Raw genomic sequence first — 27434 nt, forward strand, 5'->3', positions numbered from 1 at the left:
GAGAGGTGTTGAGGTGGGAGAAGGAAGGGAAAGACTGAAGCCCTATCATGCTGGTGGAAACCCCTTGTGGCTCTACAGAAAGCCAGACCCAACCAGAAGTGATATGCCAGGTGCTTAGATAAAAGTGTTCAATAAATGTGTATTGTATGAGCAGGTTTTGTGAATAGTTTATCTAAGAAAAGATTGCCAAGAGAAACATTTCTCTTCAGTGCAAGGGGTTATTTAAGGAAGCAAAGCTTCTCAAGAAACCAGAGTGAAGGTGCACTGTTAGATTGAGCACTTTGGAAGAGAAAGCCTGGGAAAGACCCTTGCTGACTGAGCTGCAAATTATCGAAACAGTTGTAGAGCATGATCAAGAAATGTAATTTTTCAAGAATGAAAATGGTATGCCCCCAGAGAGAGTAAGGTTAATAAACTAGATGTGTTCTAAATACCGTTTTTGGCCTGATGATTATTGATCTTGAGATAACTGGCCCTTGTTCATTTTGGGGGCTGAGTCTATAGGTCGGAGAAAATGGAAATCTCAAGATTGGCTCAGTCAAAAAGAAACATTATCAGTTTGAACATGGACCTTGAAAGGCATATGCAGAGAATAGATGAAGCAAATCATAAACTTCTTCTCAAAATCCAAGAGAGGGAAGATAAGATTCAGAGGTGAGTATTAAGGTTTCATGAGAGAAGTTCCCAATCCAAAGAAGGGGTGGAGGACCAAAACCAAAACTGAATTTTCCTGCTTGCTCTAGAGACCTCTATCTTGTGTGGCAAAAAGTTAATTCTTCATTCTTTGACATTTCTCTTGAACACTGAAGCATAGCAAGTTTCAAATAGATTCCTAAAAGATGGAGTTGAGAGAACACTGGGGTGTTTGGCTTAGGAATCAGGCAGGTCTTCCTGCTTTATGGATTCAGTAAGGAAGAGTTTTCAGCTTGAGATTCATGTACACTGTCCCTGAAGTTCCCTTATATCTGATATCTGTGTTTTATCAGTTCTGAAACTGCCAAGCATGGGTCCTCATGGCATGTGCTTGTGTTGTCCAGGCTGGAAAGTGAGATCATTCAGACGGAGGACCTGGTGGAAGATGAAGAGTGGGAGAAGGAGAACCGCACCATGATGGAAAGGGAAAGAGCCTTGCAGGAGCTGGAGGAAGAAACAGCCAGACTTGTAAGCAAGAAGTTGGGAAGAGCCATTTAATAGGTTGCATTCCTCATTCCATCCTTCATCAATTATCAGATAAGCTTGTCTCTCCTTTTTATACATGAAGAGTAGCCATCTCAAAAGTCATGATAGAATTTGTCCATGCGTGGAAGGGGATGTGTCTGGCTTCTTGGGCAATGTTTAATCATTGGGAAGACCTGCAGATGGGCATCTATATCCCTGTATTTCACCTGTGGTTTGATTTCAATATACACATGACATTATGCAAATAAGGTCAAGTTACTGCAGGAAAATATAGCTGGGGTGAAATGGACAGCAATCAACTGAATAAGAACAGATGGAGTACAGAGGCAGATTTACACTGTTATTTCTCTCTCACAGGAAAGGAAGAATGAGACGTTGGTCCACAGTATAACAGAACTTCAACAAAAGGTGAGGTGGGGTACTTGTGTTCTCCAGTGCCCCCACAACAGCCCCATTCATCAAAGAGGCAAGGTCTGGGGGAAGTGATCATAGAGGAACCCATAAGTCAGAGAGGCCTGTATGTGGAGTGCATACTACTCTCTAATCCACTCTCCTGAGGCCAAGGTTAATGACCTAAATGTTAGGGATTTTCTCTGTAGGCAAGAGGGAAAAAGAATGGATGGAATATTTAGTAATCTCATGGGTTCTTCATTCTATCACCAGAAAATGGATTCCAACAGATACTCTGTTGAAGTCATTGACTGGAACCTTTGCAGTGAGAGGTTAATTTTACTTTCTACAGAGACCTTTTAAACAACAACAACAATAATTAACTTAATCCCCAAGGATTTCCTTTTTCTTGTCTAGCCATTTCCAATGCCTCAATACCTCCTCAGAATACAGTGGCTTTGCAATGACTACCCTACTCTCTGACCCATGAGTATAAAGTAGCCTTCTACTGTAGGGGGCTGTATCCCTGAGTAAACCAGTGCGAATTAGGGGTTCAGGAAAGTATTCCTGCTTTGAGTGGACTCTAGCATCAGTGGCCAAGACTAGTGAGAAGAAGACAGAGGTAGAACAAAGATGTTTCCACAGGTCACCAAATATCTACCAAAGGACCATATCCTGGAAAGGTTTATAAAGGCCATAGTTACTAATCTCCACACACCAGAGAAAGTCTTTGCCTTCTACACCTTTTAATTTAGTATTTTTTTTATTTGAAACTATAGCTTACAAGGAAATCACAAAAGATAACCAATTGTGAACAAAGCAGTCCAGATGGAGCCCTAGAAGAGACAAAGGTAAATGAAAAAACAATCCTAAATGTGGTTGGGCTATGTAACCAGGAAACAAGCTGTTAAGTTGGAAATCATTGTCAACGTTGTGACAAATTCTTGGTAGTTTTCCTCCATGTCAAGCTTAAGCTTGAACCACTGAGTGCTGAATTCTTCCCTGCCCTTAGGTAAGGAATGTCACTTTTTAGTCTTATTTATTGTTCTCTCTTCTGTTAGGAAGAGCAGGGCACAAATGCATATGTAAAATTTGGGGCAGTTAAAGTCCCCAGTTTAAAGCCACAGAAAATAATTTGGTGTGTGAAGTTGGGTAATTTAATTACTGCCTCTCAGCCTCAGTTTCAAGATTAAATGAAATTGTGTATAAAAAATATTGTCTCCTTTTTTGGATGGCTGCAACTTCAAAAAGTTGCATGAGTTTTACATTATTATTTAAAATTCTTGCTGAGGTGCATGTATGAATTCATAGAGGCAGAACTAGGATTTGTAAGTCTACTGAGTGCTCAGCAATTTATGTACCCTGTCATGGATTCCAATCTAGAAAAGGGTTCAATTAGTCACTCAAGTATTTAGTATGACCACTACCTGCTAAGCACATCATACTCTGCTTGGCATGTCTCTAATTGTGTTCCAGAGCTAAGAACCTGAGACCAACCACAACCTATCTGATGAGAGAGAGAGAGAAATTTCTTGTGTATGCTCATGGGGTACAAGTGCCATTTTGCCAACACTGACATACCATGTTGTGGAGACTTTATTTTTCTTCAGAGAGCAGATTAATTTTTTTATTATTATACTTTAAGTTCTAGGGTACATGTGCACAACGTGCAGGTTTGTTACATAGGTATACATGTGCCATGTTGGTGTGCTGCACCCATTAACTCGTCATTTGATTTTTTTGACACCTTCTCTAGAATTACATCTTTGTCCTTGCCTTATCTAACTTCTCTCTACCCTCTAAAGCCTGCACTTGGTTGTGTGTATGAAGCCTCTGAAAATTTGGATACATAGAAAATAGAAATAGAAAATGAAAGTATGGAGAATTACTCCCCTATCTTCTGCTGGCCAATTTAGTTTTGATGACCACAAAAATAGGAAGTCTAAAGCCACCAAATAAGCTTGCTTGGCTGTGCTCATTCAGGTAAGTTATCTGGAAAGAGAGAAATCAGGAAGAAATTGGAGCCAAAATTAGGAAGAGCTATAAAGACCCCTGACTACACTTGCCATCTGATTGCAGTGGTCAGGACACTGATTTTCTTCCAAGATCACCTCTTTTTCCCAGAAAATAAGACCAGCCAGAATTGAGTGGTGACACTTTCAGTCTGGCTGCACTCACTATGTCAGATGATAGAGAATAAAGTCTAGTGTTAGTCAGAATAATGGCCATTATTTTGCTGGCTAGCCCTAAAGAGTCCTAGAATATTGTTTAATCCTTTGAACCACTCTTTGCCCACCTATTTTATTGAATTATCAGGTGATATCTCTAATTCTGTGAAATGTACAGAATCTCTTTTGCTTCTGTTCCTCTGGCATGCTAGTAATCAGTGCAGCAGCTTAATGGGGTGCCTAATTCAACCCTTTGTGACTCACACCATTGGCTTGAAACTATATATCCCTTAGCACATTTGGCTAACTGGTCCTGGATGTAACTGACTGAAGAGTGAAGCAACTCTCAGAAGAATCTGGATGTGAAATAATGGCACCTAGATCAAAGTGGGAACAGCAGAGCTGAAAAGGGAAGGAAGAATGGTCATGTCTGCTCTTCCACCAAATTATCTCCCAAATGCATCCATTCCTCTCTACCACTTCTGTTACTACTATCCTTTTGCAAGCCACCATAACCCCTTACCTGGACAACAGGAGTCACCACTCAACCAGTCTCCCTGCTTCTACTCTCACTCCCAAACAATTCTTTTTTTCAGACACAGAAAAGGCTATTCTCTAAAAACATGAATCAGATTGTGTCTTTAGACTTCAAGCCTCTCCTGCCTTCTCACTGCAATTAGAAGAACCGAAATCCTTTTAGAAGCCACAAGGCCCTGCACAATCTAGCCCCTGTCTACCTTATCCCACCCTGTCTCCTACCTACCAATTTCCCTTATGCTCTGGCCACACAACTCCTTCATACAAGCCAAATCTGTGATAACCTCATGGTCTTGGCCCTTGCCATACCCTTCACAGAGAACATATTTCTTCCAAATCTCCATTTAGCTAGCATTTATCATTTAGGCTTTAGCTCAAGTATCATCACATCAGGGAGGCCTTTGCCAACCACCTACCACCTCCTCTCACACCACCACTACCATCACTATCTTTAATCATTAATTTTTTTTCCTTCATAGCACATACCATTATCATGTAGATGTATTTGTTGTGTCTCCCTACCAGAATGCCAGCTCTGCAAGGGTGGAGAGCTGGTCCATCCTGTCTACTACTGTATCCTAAGTACTACCCCCTGCCACCTGATACACACAGGCTTCACTCCAGCATAGCAGCTGATATAGAATGGTCTTTTGCCAAGTATTGAAGGAAATAAAAGGGTGAGCAAGGCATACAGGGAGGGAGAAAGGAGTGAACAAACACCTTAGAGTCTGACTGACTATATTAAAAGGAAAAGGAAGAGTGAAGTTTTTCAAAACTGGTATTATTTTTAAGAGAAATGGCTAAGTAAGAGTAGGAAGCTCAGAATTGAAGTTTAGGGGTGAAGCTAGCACCAGATGAAGACTAAAAGGTAAGGAATATAAAAGAGCAAGTTTACCAAGCAGCTGCAAAGGGTGCTGGGTGGCTTAATTCCTCCATCAGGAGACGTGTGAAGTCGTGGCCCTGAGGCTCCTCACAGCTCGTGAGGCCACCTTGGTGACAGCATTCCATTCCTGCACAGCTTTTACCTTGCCAAGTTAGGAGTCTCTTTTGCTTTCTTTAGGTTAAGTTACAACAGCTGGAAGCTTCCTATGCACGCCAAGAGAAGGAGCTGCTCAAGGTAACAGCAGGAACTTCAATGTGACTTCTCCCCAAAAAGGGAAATGTGATCTTTGGTCAGACAATCTATTTCTCAAGTGATTGATTTACATTAAGGTTCCAGATCCAAGACCATGATGGGGCTAGGGAGGGGTAAAGAAAAGGAAGATAAGCACAATCCCTGAGGTTGCTTTCTCTTCAGACACTTTTTTACAGAATACACTCTACAGTTTGTATCTCGCAAATATTAGTATCTATCTATTCCTCTCCCAACTGCCCCCAAATTCCACCTTTGACCAATAACTCCCATTTAGCTTTTTTACCCTAAAAAAAGGAAATACATTTATCTGTACAGCAAAAAAGAAAACATATTTAGAACAATTAGAAAACCACATTTAGGACCTGGGACACAAGAGAAAACAAGTATGCTTGTGTTCTTACAGCAATTTACCGAAATATATTTACAACTAAATTTTGATTTCCCAGGTAATGAAGGAGTATGCAATTGTGACCCAGCTCTGTGAAGATCAAGCCCTCTACATAAAGGTAGAGCTTCTTGGTAAAGGGATAGCAAAGGGTTTATTAAGGTACAGGATGAAATAGAACAAGGATTTTCAAAGAATACTGTCCAGAGCAATTTCAACAGTTCAAGGTGGCACTACTAGGATACTTTAAGGTCATCAGCACCCCACCTCACTATCGATATCACTCTATCTGTCTTTGTCTCCCTGGGAATTCCTGCCCTGCTCTCCCACTCTCTGTGCTGTTAAGTTAATAATTCACACTTCTGCTATTTATAATGTCAATGATGCCCAGAAACCTATCCAGTGGTAAGGCATAGTGAAAGATCAAGGGTAGTAGGGGGGTGAGGTTTATGAAAGCAGAGAAAGTGGCAGTGGGAATACCAAGCATTCATGGTATCACTTAATAACAAGTGCTTATTATGCTTAGAAAAATTGTAAACCTTCTAAGTAGTAACTGTGGCTTTCTTTGTTTCTCTTTGAAGAAGTACCAGGAAACATTGAAGAAAATAGAAGAAGAACTAGAGGCTCTGTTCCTTGAGAGAGAAGTGTGAGCTTTGGCAAAGGAACATCCTGGTTTTGGTAGAAACTCCATCTCAGCCTGAGTCAGAGCAAACAGTTCTCAGACCAATTTCTATTTGGAATTGAATGAGTCCCGATGCCACATATCTTTGCCCTCTGTTAGTGATCTGGTTGACCCCAGTAGATCACACCAACTTAAAACTTCCAGTCATTCTCCCATCCTTCTAAAAAGACCACAGAAACACATCTCCCTTCGTAATTTTATCACATTATCACATTATTATTCGGGTTGATATTAAGAGTAAAAACATGTACTTTAAAAAGAGTTGGTGGTCAGTCACCTTGATAAGTAGGGTATTCCTTATATATCACAGAAAGGCCTTTTAATTAATACCATCCTCACTTCCCCCAAATATATGGACACCCAACCATATGGGATAGGCATGAAACTAATCTCTAGACTCATACTACAGCTACCACATTACATAAATCAGAACTGTACACTGTATTGAACTACGAACATTTAAAATTAGAGATGGGAGAGCACTCCTCAAAATACAATGAGTTTGTCAAGAGTCTAAATGGTGAGAAATCCAAACCAAAAACCTAATCTCCATTTCTTGACCCCCTCTGTAAGTTAAATCTTAATGCAGTCAAGAAGTATTTCTATTTATGAAGTATTTTTAAATCCTTAGATCAAGAACAAGAGATCAAAACTGCATATAGCCTCTCTCTCTATATATATATAGTCCAGGGTCCTACGACTTGTAGGTCCTTGCCCCTAAAGGACACCTTCAAGTCACTCGAGATCCCTGCTGAACATTGGTTTATGGCTTAACTGTTAAGCCAAGATTCTAGAAAAGGTTGCCCAGTAGAATTTTCTGTGCTAGTTAGTAGGTAAAACTAACTACATATGGCAATTGAGTACATAAAAGATGTACTCAACTGAGGAAATTAATTTAACTTTAATTAATTTAAATAGCTATAGGTAGACAGTAGTTACAATATTGGACAGTACAGATTTAGAATATAAAGCTTTTTTAAAATAACCATAGTGTAGTATGAATATTTTAGTGCACTTTGTTCAATTTCTGTCCTGGCTGTTATCTTCATAGATCAAAACTCGTGAGCATGAACCCTGTGGAAAAAGAGCATACCAGCCAAAATAATGAGGTAAACACTCCATTCTCTCTTCAGCTCCTCACAGTGTCATTGCCTTTCAAAGCCATCTCCAGCAAACTATAAGGCACCAAATACATACCCAATCTTGCCATGCGCATTTTCCAAGAACAGTACCAGCTATAATTACAGAGCATTCCAACCCTAAACAAACAAACTAGACTCTAAGGAACAATCTACTTTCTTCTCATTCAGCCATACAAATAACAGGCTCTCAAAAAACTAGCCGAAGACCTAAAAGAACTCAGAATGGAGGCAAGAAGCAACCTTAATTGAGGGTATGCTCTATAGAAAGAGGCCAATATAGGGCACATACACCACCTCTTCCATCTCCTACAATCACAGTACTCTTTCCTGATGATCTTCACATGGTTCCTAATCTCTCACAACACAGAGCACCCACCATCTGTCATCATCTAGTCAGAATTGGCCTGTGAGTTAAAACATAGAACGCTATTGCTTCTTTATGACAGAGTTTGTGTCTGTTCATATTTAACATAGCAAAGCCACCAGCACACATGTAAAGGTCTGAAGGAAACAACAATTTCATACAGAGCACCAATCCTCTTGGCCTGCTTGATGTCTTGTGGCAGCAAGGATAAAAGGTTAAAGTTAAACTTTGGTTGGGCTTTAATTTTGTAATTTATATTGGCTTTAGAGTCCAGGTTGACAAACATCAGAAATTACAGATAGTCAAGATAAATACTTAGAAAAGAGAACTAAACACTTCCTTAAAAGCAAATATCAAATATTGGCCATTGTGTTTGGGTCATCCAAATGTTTGGATATATGTTAGGCCATGTCCATGGTTCTTAAGAGTACTGAACAAGTCATTCTGGCCCCGAAGCTTGCATATTCTGCTTAGTAAACAAAATCCCTGAAATTAACTCGACCCACTTCTGTAGAACCAAGTTTTTGACATCTCCAATGTGTCCTACCATCTCTCCCCACAGCTCATCAAAATATTCCTTCTAACTATGTATCAGAGGAAAAAAATAAAGTTGTCTACATCAAGCTCATCAGGGTCCCATGATGGTTCAATGACCTAGTGATGTCTGAGCAACTTTGCAGACAGGATGCCTGAGAACTGACTGTTTGGCAAGCCATGTAATCTTACTCAAACTATAGATCAAAATTTGTAATCCTAAAAGTTTCTTTCTAATTCAAATTCTGTTAGCCTCATTTCCACAGCTCTAATTTTTTTTAGTAGAAAGATGAAGTCTCACTATGTTGTTCAGGCTGGTCTTTAACTCCTGGGCTCAAGGGTTCCTCCCACCTCAACCTCCCAAGTAGCTAGGACTACAGGCACCCACCACCATGCCTGGCTTGCTCTAAAATGTGATCATAATTCCTCTTTTCATCTCACAAGGAAGGTTAAAGGACAATGAAATAACTAAGAAAATATTTTGAAACAAGAATGCCACAGAAATACAGGACATAGCCTCATCTTTAGATTTTTTTTTCTTCAACTTTTAAGTTCAGGGGTACATGTGCAGGATGTGCAGGTTTGTTACATAGGTAAACGTGTTCCATGGTGGTTTGCTGCACAGATCATCCCATCACCTAGGTATTAAGCCCAGCATCTATTAGCTATTCTTCCTGATGCTCTCCTTCCCACTACCTCAACCCCACTGACAAGCTCCAGTGTGTGTTGTTCCCTGCATGTGTCCATGTGTTCTCATCATTCAGCTCCCACTTATAAGTGAGAACATGCAGTGTTTGGGTTTCTGTTCTTGGGTTAGTTGGCTGAGTAAAATGGCTTCCAATACCACCCATGTCCCTGCAAAGGACATGATATCATTCCTTTTTATGGCTGCATAGTATTCCATGATGTATATGTATCACATATTCTTTATCCAGTCTATCACTGATGGGCACTTAGGTTGATTCCATGTATTTGCTATTGTGAACAGTGCTGCAATGATATTTGTGTGCATGTGTCTCTATGATAGAATGATTTATATTCCTTTGGGTATATACCCAGTAATGACATTGCTGGGTCAAATGGTATTTCTGCCTCTAGGTCTCTGAGGAATTTCCACACTGTCTTCCACAATGGTTGAACGAATTTATACTCCCACCAACAGTGTAAAGGCATGCCTTTTTCTCTGCAACCTCACCAGCATCTGTTGTTGTTTGATTTCTTAATAATAGCAATTCTACTGGTGTCAGATGGTATTTCATTGTGGTTTTGATTTGCATTTCTCTAATGATCAGTAATGTTGAATTTTTTGTGTGTGTTTGTTGGCTGTATGTATGTCTCCTTTTGAGAAGTGTCTGTTCATCTTCTTTGCCCACTTTTTAGTGAGGTTGTTTTTTTCTTGTAAATTTGTTTAAGTTCCTTGTAGACTCTGGGTATTAGACATCTGTCAGATGCATAGTTTTCAAAAATTGTCTCCTATTCTGTAGGTTGTCTGCTCACTCTGATGATAGTTTATTTTCCCGTGCAGAAGCTCTTTAGTTTAAGTATATCCCACTTGTCTAATTTTGCTTTTGTTGCAATTGCTTTTGGCATTTTCATCAAGAAATCTTTGCCCATGCCTGTGTCCATGGTATTGCCTAGATTTTCTTCTAGGGTTTTTACTATTTTGGGTTTTACATTTAAGTTTATAATCCATCTTGAGTTAATTTTTGTATATTATGTAAGGAAGCAGTCCAGTTTCAATTTTCTGTATATGGCTAGCCAGTTTTCCCAGTATCATTTATTGAATAGGGAGTCCTCTCCCCATTGTTTGTTTTTGTCAGGTTTATTGAAGATCAGATGGTTGTAGGTGAGCAGTGTTATTTCTGAGTTTTCTATTTCATTGGTCTATGTGTCTGTTTTTGTACTAGTACCACGCTGTTTTGGTTACTGTAGCCTTGTAATATAGTTTGAAGTCAGGTAGCATGATGACTCCAGCTTTGTTCTTTTTGCTTAGGGTTGTCTTGGCTATTAGGGCTCTTTTTGGTTCCACATGAATTTTAAAATCATTTTTTTCTAATTCTGTGAAAAATGTCAATAGTAGTTTAATGTGAATAGCATTGAATCTAGAAATAACTTTGGACAATATGGCCATTTTCATGATATTGATTCTTTCTATCCATGAACATGGAATGTTTTTCCATTTGTTTGAGTCCTCTCTGATTTCTTTCAGCGATGGTTTGTAGTTCTCCTTGAAGGAGTCTTTCACTTCCCTTGTAAGCTGTATTCCTAGGTATTTTATTTTTTTGTAGCAATTGTGAATGGGAATTCATTCATGATTTGGCCCTCTGCTTGACCGTTGTTGGTGTATAGGAATGCTGTGACTTCTGCACATTGAGTTTGTAGCCTGAGACTTTGCTGAAGTAGCTCAAGATGCTTTTGGACTGAGATGATGGGGTTTTCTAGATATAGGATCATGTCACCTGCAAACAAAGATAATTTGACTTCCTCTTTTCCTATTTGAATAGCCTTTATTTCTTTCTCTTTACTGATTGCCCTGGCCAGAACTTCCAATGCTATGTTGAATAGGAGTGGTGAGAGAAGGCATCCTTGTCTTGTGCCAGTTTTCAAGGGGAATGCTTCCAGCTTCTTCCTATTTAGTATGATATTGGCTGTGGATTTGTCATATATGACTCTTATTATTTTGAGTTATGTTTTTTCAATACCTAGTTTATTGAGAGTTTTTAACATTAAGCGATGTTGAATTTTATCAGAGGCCTTTTCTGCATCTATTGAGATAATCATGGGTTTTTGTTTTTAGTTCTGTTTATGTGATGGATTATATTTATTGATTTGTGTATGTTGAAACAACCTTGCATCCCAGGGATAAAGCCAAACTTGATCACTCATCTTTAGATTTTTTATAGCTTTTAAGACTTATCTCTTAAGATATGTTTATATAGTTTTCTTAGCCTATAAGCTTCTCTAAAGGTCACTGGCTGAGCAGAAGATAGAATGGTATAGTTGAGAGAGCCAAGAATGTGGAGTCAGAGAATCCAGGTTCCAGGCCCAATCTTGCCCCTAACTGGCTATGTGACCTTGGGCAACATACTTTGCCTTTCTGTGCCTTAGTTTAGTCATATAAATATGTAAAAAGGTAGGACAAATAACAATAATAATAAATATATTTTAAAATTTTGGCCTGAAAATTGTATGTGCTTATGCATATAAAAAGAATTTGTTAAAGTTATCTAAATAACATATAACTAATGGCTCGCTAAACATTATTGGATGATGATAATAGCCTCCAGAAATTACTTATTTATCAATATCCTTTCTTCTTCCAGGGTACTCCTACCCAAAAGACAGCAACATTATTCAGTAAAAAGTAAGTAAAATATCTTCAAGTAAACTTCCTATAAAATTGGGAGCCCTATTTAGCTATTCGGCAGAGGGAAAAGTCTAGACAAGGAGAGCCTTGTATATGTGCGCGCACACACACACACACACACAAGTCAGCAAACTAATGTCTTTGACTGTATTTCTCAATTCTAATGTTATGACTTACTTGTTTAAAGGTAATTAATAATCTCAACTTTCCATTATTAAAAATCAACAGCCTTGTGGTATTAAGAAATAGAAATTTGATTATGTAAAAGAGATGTGGCAGATCTCTTATTTACTGCCTTTTCCCTTTAACAATTTGGATTAGCTTGATGTATCTGGTTTCCTAGTACCATTGGTAGATTAGAATGAAGACTGTCACATGCTAGTATACCACTGCCTAATAAGAGATAGAAGAGAGACAAGCATTATGAGAAAGAGCATCTAACAGTATCCAACACATAATGGTTGCTTGAAAATACTTGTTAAATTGAATAAAAATTTAAGATTCAAATACCTGAGTAGATATTCATCCTGAGGGAATCACTGTGATAGCAAAGTAAAATTGGTATTCACGAAGCTCCTACATTTTCAAGAAAAGGTCAAATTATATTCAATATAATCTGTTTAAGAAGGCATAAAGAAACATATATTCAAAATGGTATGAAATATGATTTAGAGAGAGTTCCATCAAAATGTTTAACATAAAATTATTGGTGCTTAAAGGTCAGCTCCAATTGTCTAGAAAATTTGCTTAAGTAGAATACCCCTTCATACCAGATAAATGAAATATTACATCTTTCAATATTCCTAAATACAATATTCCGGAAACAACTAGCAGAATTTTCTCTAGAACTCCTAGTTTGTTCTCTTATACTCCAACACAAGGGCCCACGATGGAATTGACTGTGTGGATTTCTAGAATAAGGACTGTCTGCCTAAAGAGACTTGGTATCCTGAAGGAAATCTTAGAAAAGAGATCCTGAAAGTCTAGCTAATCATGTCAAACTATAAATGTCTTTCCTCTCATTCTGCTTCAACATCTTGTGGGGCACTGGTACATTGGGCACTAACTCAAGAGACAAGAAAGCTAGGCTACTCCTAGGATTTTCCCTGGGAATGCAATCCCAGAACCTTCTCATGCGTATTGGCTCAAATTTCATGGAGAGTGGTGGGAAGATGTGTCAAGGGCTTCTGATTCTAATTTTTACCAAGGTGTTGTACTGAAATGAGTGCTGGCTCCTGTCACCAAGATCAACCATAGCAGCAAACTTGAGAAAAGTAGAGGGAAAGGGGCTGTTTTTGACCCTTAAGGGTGAATAGTGAATTTGTCCTGGGGCAGAGGCATCCCAAAACAGCTGGGTAAGAATAATACAGGAAAGAAATGGGGCAGGTTTCCTCATGCAAATCATATTAAAGCCATAAGGCCTAAATAACTCATCAGTTGAAAGAAAAAAAAATCAAGACCACCATAAGAAGGTTTATAAAAAATTATTACAAAATGTTACAGATAACATGAATGAAAGAAAACAACATAATCACGGATAGAAACTCATATCAAAAAAGTAAGAATTGCCTCCAAATGATTAATAAATTCAACTCAATTTCAATCAAACTCTCCAAATGGTTTTTCATGGAATTGAATAAAATAATTCTAAAATATACTCTATATGGAAGAATAAAGGGTCAAGAATAACCTGGACAGTTTTAAAGAGCAGGGAGTGGGGAACATGCCCTTCCAGATATCAGGACTTACTATGACGCTATAGTAATTATTATAGTGTGGTATTGGGACAGGAATAGCAAAACTGTCTAGTGGAATGGAAGAAAGAGTTCAGAAATTGTGCACATAGCAAACTTTGGTATGTGACAGTGATTGCATGTCAAAGGAAAAGACAGAACGAACTGTTCAATAAGAACAGCAGGGAAAAAAATGGTTATCTATATGAGATTGGATCACTAAATACAGTATATACAAAAGACAAGCCCAGATGTGTTAAAGATGTAAATGCTAAAAAAAAAAAAATCTTCAAAACTCTGTATTATTTTCTATGCTACATAATAAATTACCCCCAAAACTTAGTGACTTCAAAGAACAAACATTTATTAGCACAGTTTCTGTGGGCCAAGTGGTACTAGCCAAGTGGTTCTAGCTAGTATCTGTCAGGAAGTTGCAGTTAGGATGTTGACCAAAATTGCAGTCATTAGAAGGTTTGGCTGGAGCTAGAAGTTATATTTCCAAGGTAACTAACTCGCACATCTGGCAAGCTTTTTCTGGTAGTTGACAAAGTCTCAGTTCCTCACTGCATAGACCCTTCCATAAGGCCGCTTGAGTGTCCTCACAACATGACTGCTGTCTTCCTCCAAAGGGTGTGCAGGAAACTGCAATACCTTTATGGTGTAATCTAGGAAGCTGCACTACATACTGTGACTTTCACCATATTCCATTCTTTAGAAGTAAGTTATTAAATCCAGCCCAAACTCCAATGGAGGGGAATACTCTTGAAAGGAGGAGTAACAAAGAATCTGTAGACATATTTTTAAACTAACATAGACTTTAAATAGAAAATATAAGCATATTTCAGGTCTTGGGATAGGGAATTTTTTTAAAAAGGACACAGAAAGCATCGATCCTAATTAAAGAAAAGATGGACAAACTAGACCCTATTAAAATCGAGAATTTTTTTTCTTTAACATCTTAGAGCAAGTGAAAGTTATGAAGTTGGGAGGATACATAACAATACACATAATGGAAAAGGATTGATATCAAGAACATGAAACAAACTCTTACAAATCAATAAGAAAAGCTCAAACTACCTTGTAGATAAATGGGCAAGAAGAAACACATAAAACCAATAAACCTATAACAGATGTTCGCATCACTGTTCATCAGGGAAATGCATATTGAAGCCATAATGAGAGATTATTTTACATCCATTTGATTAGCAAAAGTGTTTAAATCTGATAATATCAAGTGTTGGAGAGGATATGGGTCCACAGAAACTTATACCTTGCTAGAGGGTTATAAGCCAATGAAACTGTTTTGAAAAACAACTTGCCAAAACAAAACCAAAAATAAACAAAACAAAAAATCAGAGCACAAAATTATTTTAGTGATAAATGCTACCAAGAAAATAAAACATGGTAATGGACAGAGAATAACCAATAGGACAGAACATGGGAGGGGGAGCTGCCATTATAAAAGGTTGTCAGGAAAGGGGGTGATAATCCATTTGAATATCAATTAGGAGCCAGATATGCATTCAGGTATGATTTATTTTTTGTTCCAAGTTTTCTAAGCTTCTGGTTAACAGTTTCATGGCATTCTCTTTTTAGGATTTTTTGCTGTCTCTTTTTCATCACCCTATTTTTCATCAGACTGCTGAGCTACATGTTTTTTCATGTAAGATTCATAAATACAGATCTCCTCGTCAATGTACTGCCCAAGGTACTGAGCAGGAGCACCTTGTGGAAGCTCAGATGCTTCTTCTTTCCATCTCTCACACTTGAGACAGAGGACATGTTACCCCACTGATTCCCCAAGAAATATCCTTGAGCAATAGAAGGGAAGTGGGATCCGAGCCTGTAGAAGGGAGGCATGAAACTTGTGGAGGAAAGAGATTTGCTTCAGTTTTTTCCTCACCGTTTGCCTGCTTGACTACTTTCTGTCACCACGTCATCTTTCCAGGATTAACCTTGACCAGTAAAAAGCTCTGTAATAGATTTATGTGGCTCTGTGGATCGGCTGAATAGTACTTGATAGTAAACAAATTTGACCATTTGGGGAATTATATAGATGCTAAGAAAAGTTAATTGATAAATTATTCTAGTGAATCTCAAAAATCTGACACACTGGATTCCTGAAATACAGAAGATTACTTACTGCTTAGATTAGAACTCATAGGTTATAAGTGACCTTAGCTTAAGATAATTTATAGCAAATACATAAGTATTTATATTTACATATTTAAATATAAAATAAAAAGTCTGTGAATAAATAAGCCAGGCAAGAAATCAGAAGACTCCACCAATTATCCCCCTTCAAGGACACCAATTTAACAACTATCTAAACAAAGAAAGCACCTTTTTAAGAATCAAAAATCAGGAGAGCACTCACAGTCTGTAGTTTTAACTTCATATTGCTGAGACACGGAAGAGATAGGAAAAACAGTCTGGAATCACCAACAACCCCCCTTTCCCATCCTCCAGCAGCAAGGGTGTGGTGTGGAGAGCATTTCTGTGTGGTGAGGAGAGAAAGACTGCAGCATTTGTGAGACATTGAACTCAGTGCTTCCCCATTATAACAGAAAACAAAACCAGACCAAACTCACCTGACACCTGCCCACAGAGGGCTAATTTAAACCAGCCCTAGCTAGAGGAGAATTGCTGATCCCAGCTGTCGGAATTTAAGTTTCTGCAAGCCTTGCCGCTGCCAAGCTAAAGTACTCTGGAGGCTTATATAAACTTGAAATTCCTAGGTGAGTCCTAGCGCTGCACTAGGCCCAGACACAGTGGACTTGGCAGGGAGTGGGGGTGGTCACAGAGTGGCTAAGGGAGTGCTGGAATCACCCCTCCCCTAATCCCAGGCAGCACAGCTCATGGCTCCAAAAGAGACCGTTTCCGACTGCTCAAGGAGGACTCAAGTTGGGAAGACTTTGTCTTGCATCTTGAATAGCAGCTCAGCCACAGGAAGATAGGGCACCAATCAGAGTCATGAGGCCCCCTTTCCAGGCCCTAGCTCCCAGATGACATTTCTAGACACACCCTGGGCCAGAAGGGAGCCTGCTACTTTGAAGAGGACTCACTCCTGGAAGGACACATCACCTGCTAACTGAAAAGCCTCTGGGCCCTAAATAACCAGCAGCGATACTTAGGTACTATGCGGAGGGCTTTAGATGAGACCCTAAGAATTTCTGACTTCAGGTGAGACTCAGCATAGTCCCAGCTATTGTGGCTATGGGTCAAGATTCCTTCTACTTGAGAAAAACAGAGGAAAAAGCAAAGTGGACTTTGTCTTCCAGCTTGGTCACAGTGAGGTAGAGCACAGAGTGAGCCCTTGGGTTCCCAATTTCAGGACTTGGCTCTTGGAATACATTTCTGGAACTGCCCTAGGCCAGAGGGGATCCCACTGCCCTGAAGGGCAAGTCCCAGGCCAGGCAGCATTCACTACAAGCTAACTGAAGAGCCTTGGGGCCTTCTTTAAGGAAACATTAGTGGTAGTCCGGCAGTACTCCCCATAGGCCTATGGTGGCAGTGGCCATGGTGTGAGGCATCTCTGCTTTTGGAAAGGGGAGGGAAGAATGGGAAGAACTGAGTCTTTTGGTTTGAATGCCAGCTCATCTGCAGTACAATAGAATATCAGGTGGACTTCTAAAGCTCTTGACTCTAGACCCTGGCCCCTGAAAGCACCTCTGGACATGCACAGGGCCAGGGGTAACTCACCACCCTGAAGGGAAGGACACAAGCCTGGTTGCTTTGCCACCTGCTGATTGTAGAGCCCCCAGGGCCTTGAGTGAACATAGGCCATAGCCAGGGAGTGACTACAGCAGGACTCGGGTAAGACCCAGTGCTGTGCTGGCTTCAGGTCTAACGGTTCAGCACAGTCCTAGTGGTTTTGGCCACAGAGGTACTTGTGTTACACCACCCAGACCTCCAGGTGACTCAGAAAAGAGAGAGATGCCATTCATTTGGGGGGAAGTAAGGAAAGAGAATACGAACCTCTGCCTGATAATCCAAAGAATTCTTCCAGATTTTGCTTAAAACCATCAAGGTGGTACCTCTACAAGTTGGCAAGAACCACAGTATTACTGGGCTTAGGGTGGCCCCTAAAGCAGATATGGCTTAGATCACAACATCAAAGTCCTTTTGAATATCTGGAAGGCCTTCCCAAGTAGAATGGGTACAAACAAGCCCAGATTGAGAAGACTACAATAAATGCCTAACTCTTCAATGCCCCAGCACCAAACATCTACAGGCATCAAAAACATCCAGGAAAACATGACCTCACCAAACTAACCAAGTAAGGCACCAGGGACCAATCCTGGAGAAACAGAGATATGTGACCTTTCAGGAAGAAATTTAAAATACCTATTTTGAGGAAACTCAAATTCAAGATAACACAGAGAAGAAACTCAGAATTCTATCAGAAAAATTTAACAAAGAGATTAAAATAATTTAAAAGAATCAAGCAGAAACTCTGGAGTTAAAATGCATTTAGCATAATGAAGAATACACCAGAGTCTTTTAATAGCAGAATTGATCAAGCAGAAGAAAGAATTAGTGAGCTTAAAGACAGGCTAATTGAAAATACACAGTCAGAGGACATAAAAGGAAAAAAATAAAATAAAAAACAAAGCACACCTACAGGATCTAGAAAGTAACCTCAAAAGAAAAAATCTAAGAGTTACTGGCCTTAAAGGGGAGATAAACAGATAGGCATAGAAAGTTTATTCAAAGGAATAACAACAAAGAACTTCCCAAACTTAGAGAAAAATATCAATATCCAAATATAGAACACCTACAGATTTAACCCAAAGAAGACTATGTCAAGGCATTTAATAATCAAACTCCCAAAGGTCAAGGATAGAGAAAGGATCATAAATGCAGCAAGAGAAAAGAAAAAAATAATGTACAATGGAGCTGTAATATATCTGGCAGCAGACATTTCAATGAAAATCTTACAGACCAGGGGAGACTGCCATGATATATTTGAAGTGCTAGATGAAATAAACATTTATCCTGCGATAGTATTCTGGTGAAAATGTCCTTCAAACGTGAAGGAGAAATACAGGCTTTCTAGACAAACAAAATCTGAGGGACTTCATCAACACCAGACCTAATCTACAAGAAATGCTAAAGGGAGTACATTAGTCAGAAAGAAAAGGACATTAATGAGCAATAAGAAATTATCTGAAGGTACAAAACTACTGCTAATAGTAAGTACACAGAAAAACACAACATTATAACATTGTAACTGTGGTATGTATACTACCTTAAGTAGGAAAACTAAACAATGAATCAATCAAAAATAATAACTATAACAACTTTTCAAAACATAGACAGTATAATAAAATATAAATAGAAACAACAAGAAGTTAAAAAGTGGGGGTACAAAGTTAAGAAACAGAGCCTTTGATTTCTTTTTTCATGTTTGTTTATGCAAGTAATGTTAAGTTGTTATTAGCTTAAAATAATGGGTTATAAGATAGTATTTGCTAACCTCATGGTAATCTCAAAAAACATACAATGAATACACAAAAAAATGCAAAAGAAAAACTAAATTATATCCCCAGACAGAATCACCTTTACTAGAAGGAAGACAGGAAGAAAAGAAAGAAGGAAGAGAAGATCACAAAACAACAAGGAAACAACAAAATGGCAGAGGTAATTTTTTACTTATCATCAATAACATTGAATGTAAGTGGACTAAACTCTCCAATCAAAGGACATAGACTGGCTGAATGAATTTACAAACAGGACCCAAAGATCTGTTGCCTAAAAGAAACACACTTCAGGCAAGAATAACTATTCTTATATAAGACAAAATAGATTTAAAGAGTAAAAAAAAAAAAAAAAAAAAAAAAACTTAACAAGATTGAACCATGAAGAAATCCAAACCTGAAAAGACCAATAACAAGTAATGAGATCAAAGCTGTAATAAATAGTCTCCCAGTAACGAAAAGCTCAGGACCTGATGACTTCACTCCTGAATTCTACCAAACATTTAAAGATGAACCACAGGGGTTGCAATCCTAGTCTCTGATAAAACAAACTTTAAACTGTTACAAATATCAAAAGAGACAAGGGCATCACATAATGGTAAAGGGATCAATGCAACATGAAAAGCTAAATATCCTAAATATATATGCACCCAATACAGGAGCACCCAGATTCATAAAGCAAGTTCTCAGAGACATACAAAGAGACTTAAACTCCCACACAATAATAGTGGAAGACTTTAACATCCCACTGTCAATATTAGATGGATCAACAAGGCAGAAAATTAACAAGAATATCCAGGACTTGAACTCAGCTCTGGACCAAGCAGATCTAATAGACATCTACAGAACCCTCCACCCCAAATCAACAGAATATACATTCTTCTCAGCGCCACACTGCACTTATTCCAAAATTGGCCACATAATTGGAAGTAAAACACTCCTCAGCATATGCAAAAGAATGGAAATCATAACAAACAGCCTCTCAGACCACAGTGCAATCAAATTAGAACTCAGGATTAAGAAAGTCACTCAAAGCCACACAACTACACGGAAACTAAACAACCTGCTCCTGAATGACTACCGGGTAAATAACGAAATGAAGGTAGAAATAAACAAGTTCTTTGAAACCAATGAGAACAAAGATGCAATCTACCAGAATCTCAGGCACACATTTAAAGCAATGTGTAGAGGGAAATTTACAGCACTAAATGCCCACAAGAGAAAGGAGGAAAGATCTAAAATCAACACCCTAACATCACAATTAAAAGAACTAGAGAAGCAAGAGCAAACAAATTCAAAAGCTAGCAGAAGGCAAGAAATAACTAAGAACAGAACAGAACTGAAGGAGATAGAGACACAAAAAACCCTTCAAAAAATCAGTGAATCCAGGAGCTGGTTTTTTGAAATGATCAACAAAATAGATAGACCACTAGCCAGACTAATAAAGAAGAAAACAGAGAATCAAATAGACGCAATAAAAATGATAAAGGGGATATAACCACTGATCCCACAGAAATATAAACTACATCAAAGAATACTATAAACACCTCTATGCAAATAAACTAGAAAATCTAGAAGAAATAGATAAGTTCCTGGATACATACACCCTCCCAAGACTAAACCAGGATGAAGTTGAATCCCTGAATAAACCAATAACAAGTTCTGAAATTGAGACAGCAATTAATAGCATACCAACCAAAAAAAGTCCAGGACCAGATGGATTCCCAGCCAAATTCTACCAGAGGTACAAAGAGTAGCTGGCACCATTCCTTCTGAAACTATTCCAAACAATAGAAAAAGAGGGAATCCTCCCTAACTCATTTTATGAAGCCAGCATTATCCTGATACCAAAACCTAGCAAAGACACAACAAAATAAGAAAATTTCAGGCCAGTATCCCTAATGAACATCAATTTGAAAATCCACAATAAAATACTGGCAAACCAAATCCAGCAGCATATCAAAAAGCTTGTCCACTACGATCAAGTTGGCTTCATCCCTGGGATGCAAGGCTGGTTCAACGTATGCCAATCAATAAACGTAATCCATCACATAAACAGAACCAATGACAAAAACCACATGATTATCTCAATAGATGCAGAAAAGGCTTTCAACAAAATTCAACAGCCCTTCATGCTAAAAACTCTCAATAAACTAGGTATTGATGGAACATTTCTCAAAATAATGAGAGCTATTTATGACAAACCCACAGCCAATATCATACTGAATGGGCAAAAACTGGAGGCATTCCCTTTGAATACCGGCACAAGACAAGGCTGCCCTCTCTCACCACTCCTATTCAACATAGTATTGGAAGTTCTGGCCAGGGCAATCAAGCAAGAGAAAGAAATAAAAGGTATTCAATTCCAAAAAGAGGAAGTCAAATTGTCTGTGTTTGCACATGACATGATTGTATATTTAGAAAACCCCATCGTCTCAGCCCCAAATCTCCTTAAGCTGATAAGCAACTTCAGCAAAGTCTCAGGATACAAAATCAATGTGCAAAAATCACAAGCATTCCTGTACACCAATAATAGACAAACAGAGAGCCAAATCATGAGTGAACTCCCATTCACAATTGCTACAAAGAGAATTAATATACCTAGGAATACAACTTACAAGGGATGTGAAGGAACTCTTCAAGGAGAATTACAAACCACTCCTCAAGGAAATAAGAGAGGATACAAACAAATGGAAAAACATTCCATGCCCATGGATAGGAATGATCAATGTCGTGAAAATGGCCATACTTCCCAAAGTAATTTATAGATTCAGTGCTATCCCTATCAAGCTACCACTGACTTTATTCAAAGAATCAGAAAAAACTACTTTAAATTTCATATGGAACCAAAAAAGAGCCAATATAGCCAAGACAATCCTAAGCAAAAAGAACAAAGCTGGAGGCATCGTACTACCTGACTTCAAACTATACTACAAGGCTACAGTAACCAAAACAGCATGGTACTGGTACCAAAACAGATATATAGACTAATGGAACAGAACAGAGACCTCAGAAATAATGCCACACGTCTACAACAATTGATCTTTGACAAACCTGACAAAAACAAGCAATGGGGAAAGGATTCCCTATTTAATAAATGGTGTTGGGAAAACTGGCTAGCCATATGTAGAAAGCTGAAACTGGATCCCTTCCTTACACCTTATATAAAAATTAACTCAAGATGGATTAAAGACTTAAACGTAAGACCTAAAACCATAAAAACCCTAGAAGAAAACCTAGGCAATACCATTTAGGACATAGGCATGAGCAAATACTTCATGACTAAAACACCAAAAGCAAAGGCAACAAAAACCAAAATAGGTAAATGGGATATACTTAAACTAAAGAGCTACTGCACAGCAAAAGAAACTATCATCAGAGTGAACAGGCAACCTACAGAATGGGAGAAAATTTTTGCAATCTATCCATCTGACAAAGGGCTAATATCCAGAATCTACAAAGAACTTAAACAAATTTACAAGAAAAACAAACAAACAACTCCACCAAATAGTGGGCAAAGGATATGGACAGACACTTTCCAAAAGAAGACATTTATGCAGCCAACAAACATGAAAAACAGCTCATCATCACTGGTCATTAGAGAAATGCAAATCAAAACCACAATGAGATACCATCTCACATCAAAACCACAATGAGATACCATCTCACACCAGTTAGAATGGCGATCATTAAAAAGTCAGGAAACAACAGATGCTGGGGAGAATGTGGAGAAATAGGAACACTTTTACACTGTTGGTGGGAGTGTAAATTATTTCAACCATGTGGGAGATCATGTGGCATTTCCTCAAGGATCTAGAACTAGAAATACCATTTTACCCAGCAATTCCATTACTGGGTATATACCCAATGGACTATAAATCATTCTACTAAAAAGACACATGCACACGTATGTTTATTGTGGCACTGTTCACAATAGCAAAGACTTGGAACCAACCCAAATGCTCATCAATGATACACTGGATAAAGAAAATGTGGCACATATACACCATGGACTACTATGCAGCCATAAAAAAGGACGAGTTCATGTACTTTGCAGGGCCATGGATGAAGCTGGAAACCATCATTCTCAGCAAACTAACACAGGAACAGAACACCAAACACCACATGTTCTCACTCATAAGTGGGAGTTGAACAAGAGAACACATGGACACAGAGGGGAACATCACACACTGGGGCCTGTCAGGGGGTGGGGGGTTAGGGGAGGGATAGCATTAGGAGAAATACCTAATGTAGATTATGGGTTGATGGGTGCAGCAAACCACCATGGCACGTGTATATGTATGTAATAAACCTGCACATTCTGCACATGTACCCCAGAATTTAAAGTATAATTAAAAAATAAATAAAGATGAACTAATACCAATCCTATTCAAACTATTCCAAAACACAGGAGAGGAGGGAATACTTCCAAACTCATTCTGTAAGGTCAATATTACCCTGACACCAAAACCAGACAAAGACACATCAAAAAAGAAAACTACAGGCCAAAATATCTGATGAATATTGGTGCAAAATCCTCCACAAAATACTAGCAAACCAAATTCAACAATACATTAAAAATATCATATATCATGACCTGGGATGCGGGGATAGTTCGACATACACAAATCAATCAATGTGATTCATTATATCAACAGAATGAAGGACAAAAACCCTATGATCATTTCAATTGATGCTGAAAAAGCAATTGATATAATTCAACAATGCTTCATGATAAAAGCCCTCAAAGAACTGGAGATAGAAAGAACATAGCTCAACGTAATAAAAGCCATATATGACAGACCCACAGCTAGTATCATACTGAATAAGGAAAAACTGAAGGCCTTTCCTCTAATATCTGGAACATGTCCACTTTCATGACTGTTATTCAGTATAGTACTGGACATCCTAGCTAGAGCAATCAGAAAAGAGAAATAAAGAAAGAACATCCAAATTGGAAAGAAAGAAGTCAAATTCTGCTTGTTTTCAGATGATATTATATTTGGGAAAAAAATTAAAGAATCCACCAAAAAAAAACTATTTAGAACCGATGAACAAATTCAGTAAAGTTGCAGGATACAAAATCAACATACAAAAATCAGTAACTTTTTAAATAAGTTATTGGGGTACAGTTGGTATTTGGTCACATGAGTAAGTTCTTTAGTGGTGATTTGCGAGATTCTGGTGCACCCATCACCCCAGCAGTATACACTGCACTATATTTGCAGTCTTTTTAAAAATATTTTTGTCCCTACATTTTTGTCCCTCACCCCCTACCACTCTTCCCCACAAGTCCCCAAAGTCCATTGTATCATTCTTATGCCTTTGCGTCCTCATAGCTTAGCTCCCACATATCAGTAATAACATATGATGTTTGGTTTTCCATTCCTGAGTTACTTCACTTAGAATAATGGCCTCCAATCTCATCCAGGTTGCTGCAAATGCCATTATTTCATTTCTTTTTATGGCTGAGTAGTATTCCATCATATAAATATACCACAATTTTTTTATCCATTAGTTGATTGATGGGCATTTGGGTTGGTTCCATGATTTTGCAATTGCAAATTGTGCTGCTATAAACATGAGTGTGCAAATATCTTTTTTGTATGATGACTTCTCCTCCTGGTAGATATCCAGTAGTGGAATTGCTGGATCAAATGGTAGTTCTACTTTTAGTTGTTTAAAGAATCTCCACACTGTTTTCCATAGTGTTTGTACTAGTTTACATTCCAACCAGCAGTGTAGAAGTGTTCCCTCTTCACCACATCCACGTCAACATCTACTGGTTTTTGATTTTTTGATTATGGCCATTCTTGCAAGAGGAAGGTGGTATCACATTGTGGTTTTGATTTGCATTTCCTTGATCATTAGTGATATTGAGCATTTTTTCATATGTTTGTTGGTCATTTGTATATCTTCTTTTGAGAATTGTCTATTCATGCCCTTAGGCTAATTTTTAATGGGATTGTTTGGTTTTTCTTGCTGACTTGTTTGAGTTTGTTCTAGATTCTGAATATAGATTCTGAATAGTCCCTTGTCAGATGTGTAGATTGCGAAGATTTTCTGCCACTCTGTGGACTGTCTGTTTACTCTGCTGACTATTCCTTTTGCCATGCAAAAGCTCTTTAGTTTAATTAAGTCCCAACTATTTATCTTTGTTTTTATTGCATTTGCTTTTGGGTTCTTGGTCAGGAAATCCTTGCCTAAGCCAATGCCTAAAAGGGGTTTTCCAATGTTATCTTCTAGAATTTTTATAGTTTCAGGTCTTAGATTTAAGTCCTTAATCCATCTTGAGTTGATTTTTGTATAAGGCAAGAGATGAGGATCCAGTTTCATTCTCCTACATGTGGCTATCCAATTATCCCAGCACTATTTGTTGAAAAAGGTGTCCTTTCCCCATATTATGTTTTTGTTTGCTTTGTCGAATATCAGTTGGCTATAAGTATTTGGGTTTATTTCTGAGTTCTCTATTCTGTTCCATTGGTCTATGTGCCTATTTTTATACCAGTACCATGCTGTTTTGGTGACTATGGCCTTATAGATTTGTTTGAAGTCAGGTAGTGTCATGCCTCCAGATTTGTTCTTTTTGCTTAGTCTTGCTTTGGCTATGCGGGCTCCTTTTTTGTTTTATATCAATTTTAGATTTTTTTTTCTATTTCTGTGAAGAATGATGGTGGTATTTTGATGGGGATTGCATTTAATTCGTAGATTGCTTTTGGCAGTATGTCATTTTCACAATATTGATTCTACCCATCCATGAGCATGGGATGTGTTTCCATTTGTTTGTCATCTATGATTTCTTTCAGCAATGTTTTTCAGTTTTTCTTGTAGAGGTCTTTCACCTCCTTGTTTAGGTAAATTCTTGAATATTTTATTTTATTTTTGAGCTACTGTAAAAGGGGTTGAATTCTTGATTTGATTCTCCACTTGGTCACTCACTGTTGGTATATAGAAGAGCTACTGATTTGTGTACATTAATCTTGTATCCGGAAACTTTGCTGAATTCTTCTATCAGTACTAGGAGCCTTCTGGAGGAGTCTTTAGGGTTTTCAAGGTAAACGATCATATCATCAGCAAACAGTGACAGTTTGACTTCCTCTTTACCTATTTGGGTGCCCTTTATTTTTTTCTCTTGTCTGATTGCTCTGGCTAAGACTTACAGTACTATGTTGAAGACGAGTAGTGAGAGTGGGCATCCTTGTCTTATTCCAGTTCTCAGAGGGAATGCTTTCAACTTTTCCCCATTCAGCATTATATTGGCTGGTGATTTGTCATAGATGGCTTTTATTACATTGAGGTATCTCCCTTGTATGCCAATTTTGCTGAGAGTTTTAATCATAAAGCAATGCTGTATTTTGTCAAACGCTTTTTCTTCATCTATTGAGATGATCATGTGATTTTGGTTTTAATTCTGTTTATGTGGCATATAACCTTTATTGACTTGTGTATATTAAACCATCTCTGCATCCCTGGTATGAAACCCACTTGATCATGATGGATTATCTTTTTGATATGTTGTTGGATTCAGTTAGCTAGTATTTTGTTAAGGATTTTAGTATCTATCTTCATCAAGGATATCAATCTGTAGTTTTCTTTTTTGGTTGTGTCCTTTCCTGGTTTTGGTATTAGGGTGATGGGGGCTTCACAGAATGAATTGGGGGATGGGGGTTCCCTCTTTATCTTGTGGAATAGTGTCAAAATGGTTGGTACCAATTCTTCTTTGAATGTCTTGTAGAATTCTTCTGTGAATCCGTCTGGTCCTGGACTTTTTTGTGTGTGGGTAATTTTCAAATTGCCATTTCTATCTCACTGCTTGTTATTGGTCTGTTCAGTGTATCTAATTCTTCCCAGTTTAAGCTAGGAGGGTTGTATCTTTCCAGGAATTTATCGGTCTCTTCTAGATTTTATCGATTACATGTGTAAAGGTGTTCATAATAACCTTGAATAATCTTTTGTATTTCTGTGGTGTCAGTTGTAATATCTCCTGTTTCATTTCTTAATGAGATTATTTGGATTTTCTCTCTTGTTTTCTTTATTTATATTGCTTAATGAGCTATCAATTTTATCTCTCTTTTCAACAAACCAGCTTTTTGTTTCATTTATCTTTTGTATTTCTTTTGTTGTTGTTGTTTGTTTCAATTACATTTAGTTCTGCTCTGATCTTTGTTATTTCCTTTCTTCTGCTGGGTTTGGTGTGGTTTGTTCTTGTTTCTGTAGTTCCTTGAGGTGTGACCTTCGAATGTCAGCTTGTGCTCTTTCAGTCTTTTTGATGTAGGTGTTCAGGGCTATAAACTTTCCTCTTAGCACCACCTTTGCTTTATCTCAGATGTTTTGACAG

At 38.1% G+C, this 27434-nt stretch overlaps 1 protein-coding gene and 1 long non-coding RNA gene across 9 annotated transcripts in view; one reads left to right on the forward strand and one right to left on the reverse strand.

Annotated features, from left to right (window-relative positions):
• Positions 1–27434, reverse strand: part of LOC117976009 (uncharacterized) — a 516634-nt gene that overhangs the window by 378366 nt on the left and 110834 nt on the right. The window lies entirely within an intron of this gene.
• TMCO5A (transmembrane and coiled-coil domains 5A) overlaps positions 1–27434 on the forward strand; it is a 62575-nt gene that overhangs the window by 3611 nt on the left and 31530 nt on the right. For 2 of the 3 annotated variants that reach the window (XM_055099012.2, XM_003816704.4), the window contains exons 3-11: positions 505–654; positions 1038–1161; positions 1537–1587; positions 2349–2420; positions 5335–5391; positions 5856–5915; positions 6376–6440; positions 7528–7585; positions 11840–11880. In XM_055099012.2, coding sequence (XP_054954987.2) covers positions 515–654; positions 1038–1161; positions 1537–1587; positions 2349–2420; positions 5335–5391; positions 5856–5915; positions 6376–6440; positions 7528–7585; positions 11840–11880 — 668 coding nt within the window. In that variant the 5' untranslated portion in view covers positions 505–514. Of the gene's footprint in view, positions 1–504; positions 655–1037; positions 1162–1536; positions 1588–2348; positions 2421–5334; positions 5392–5855; positions 5916–6375; positions 6441–7527; positions 7586–11839; positions 11881–15212; positions 15325–27434 lie in introns of all 3 variants that reach the window. The other variant, XM_055099011.2, reaches the window with a different exon arrangement.

Source organism: Pan paniscus, chromosome 16 (genome assembly GCF_029289425.2).
Source record: "Pan paniscus chromosome 16, NHGRI_mPanPan1-v2.0_pri, whole genome shotgun sequence".
NCBI classification, from domain to species: Eukaryota; Metazoa; Chordata; class Mammalia; order Primates; family Hominidae; genus Pan; species Pan paniscus.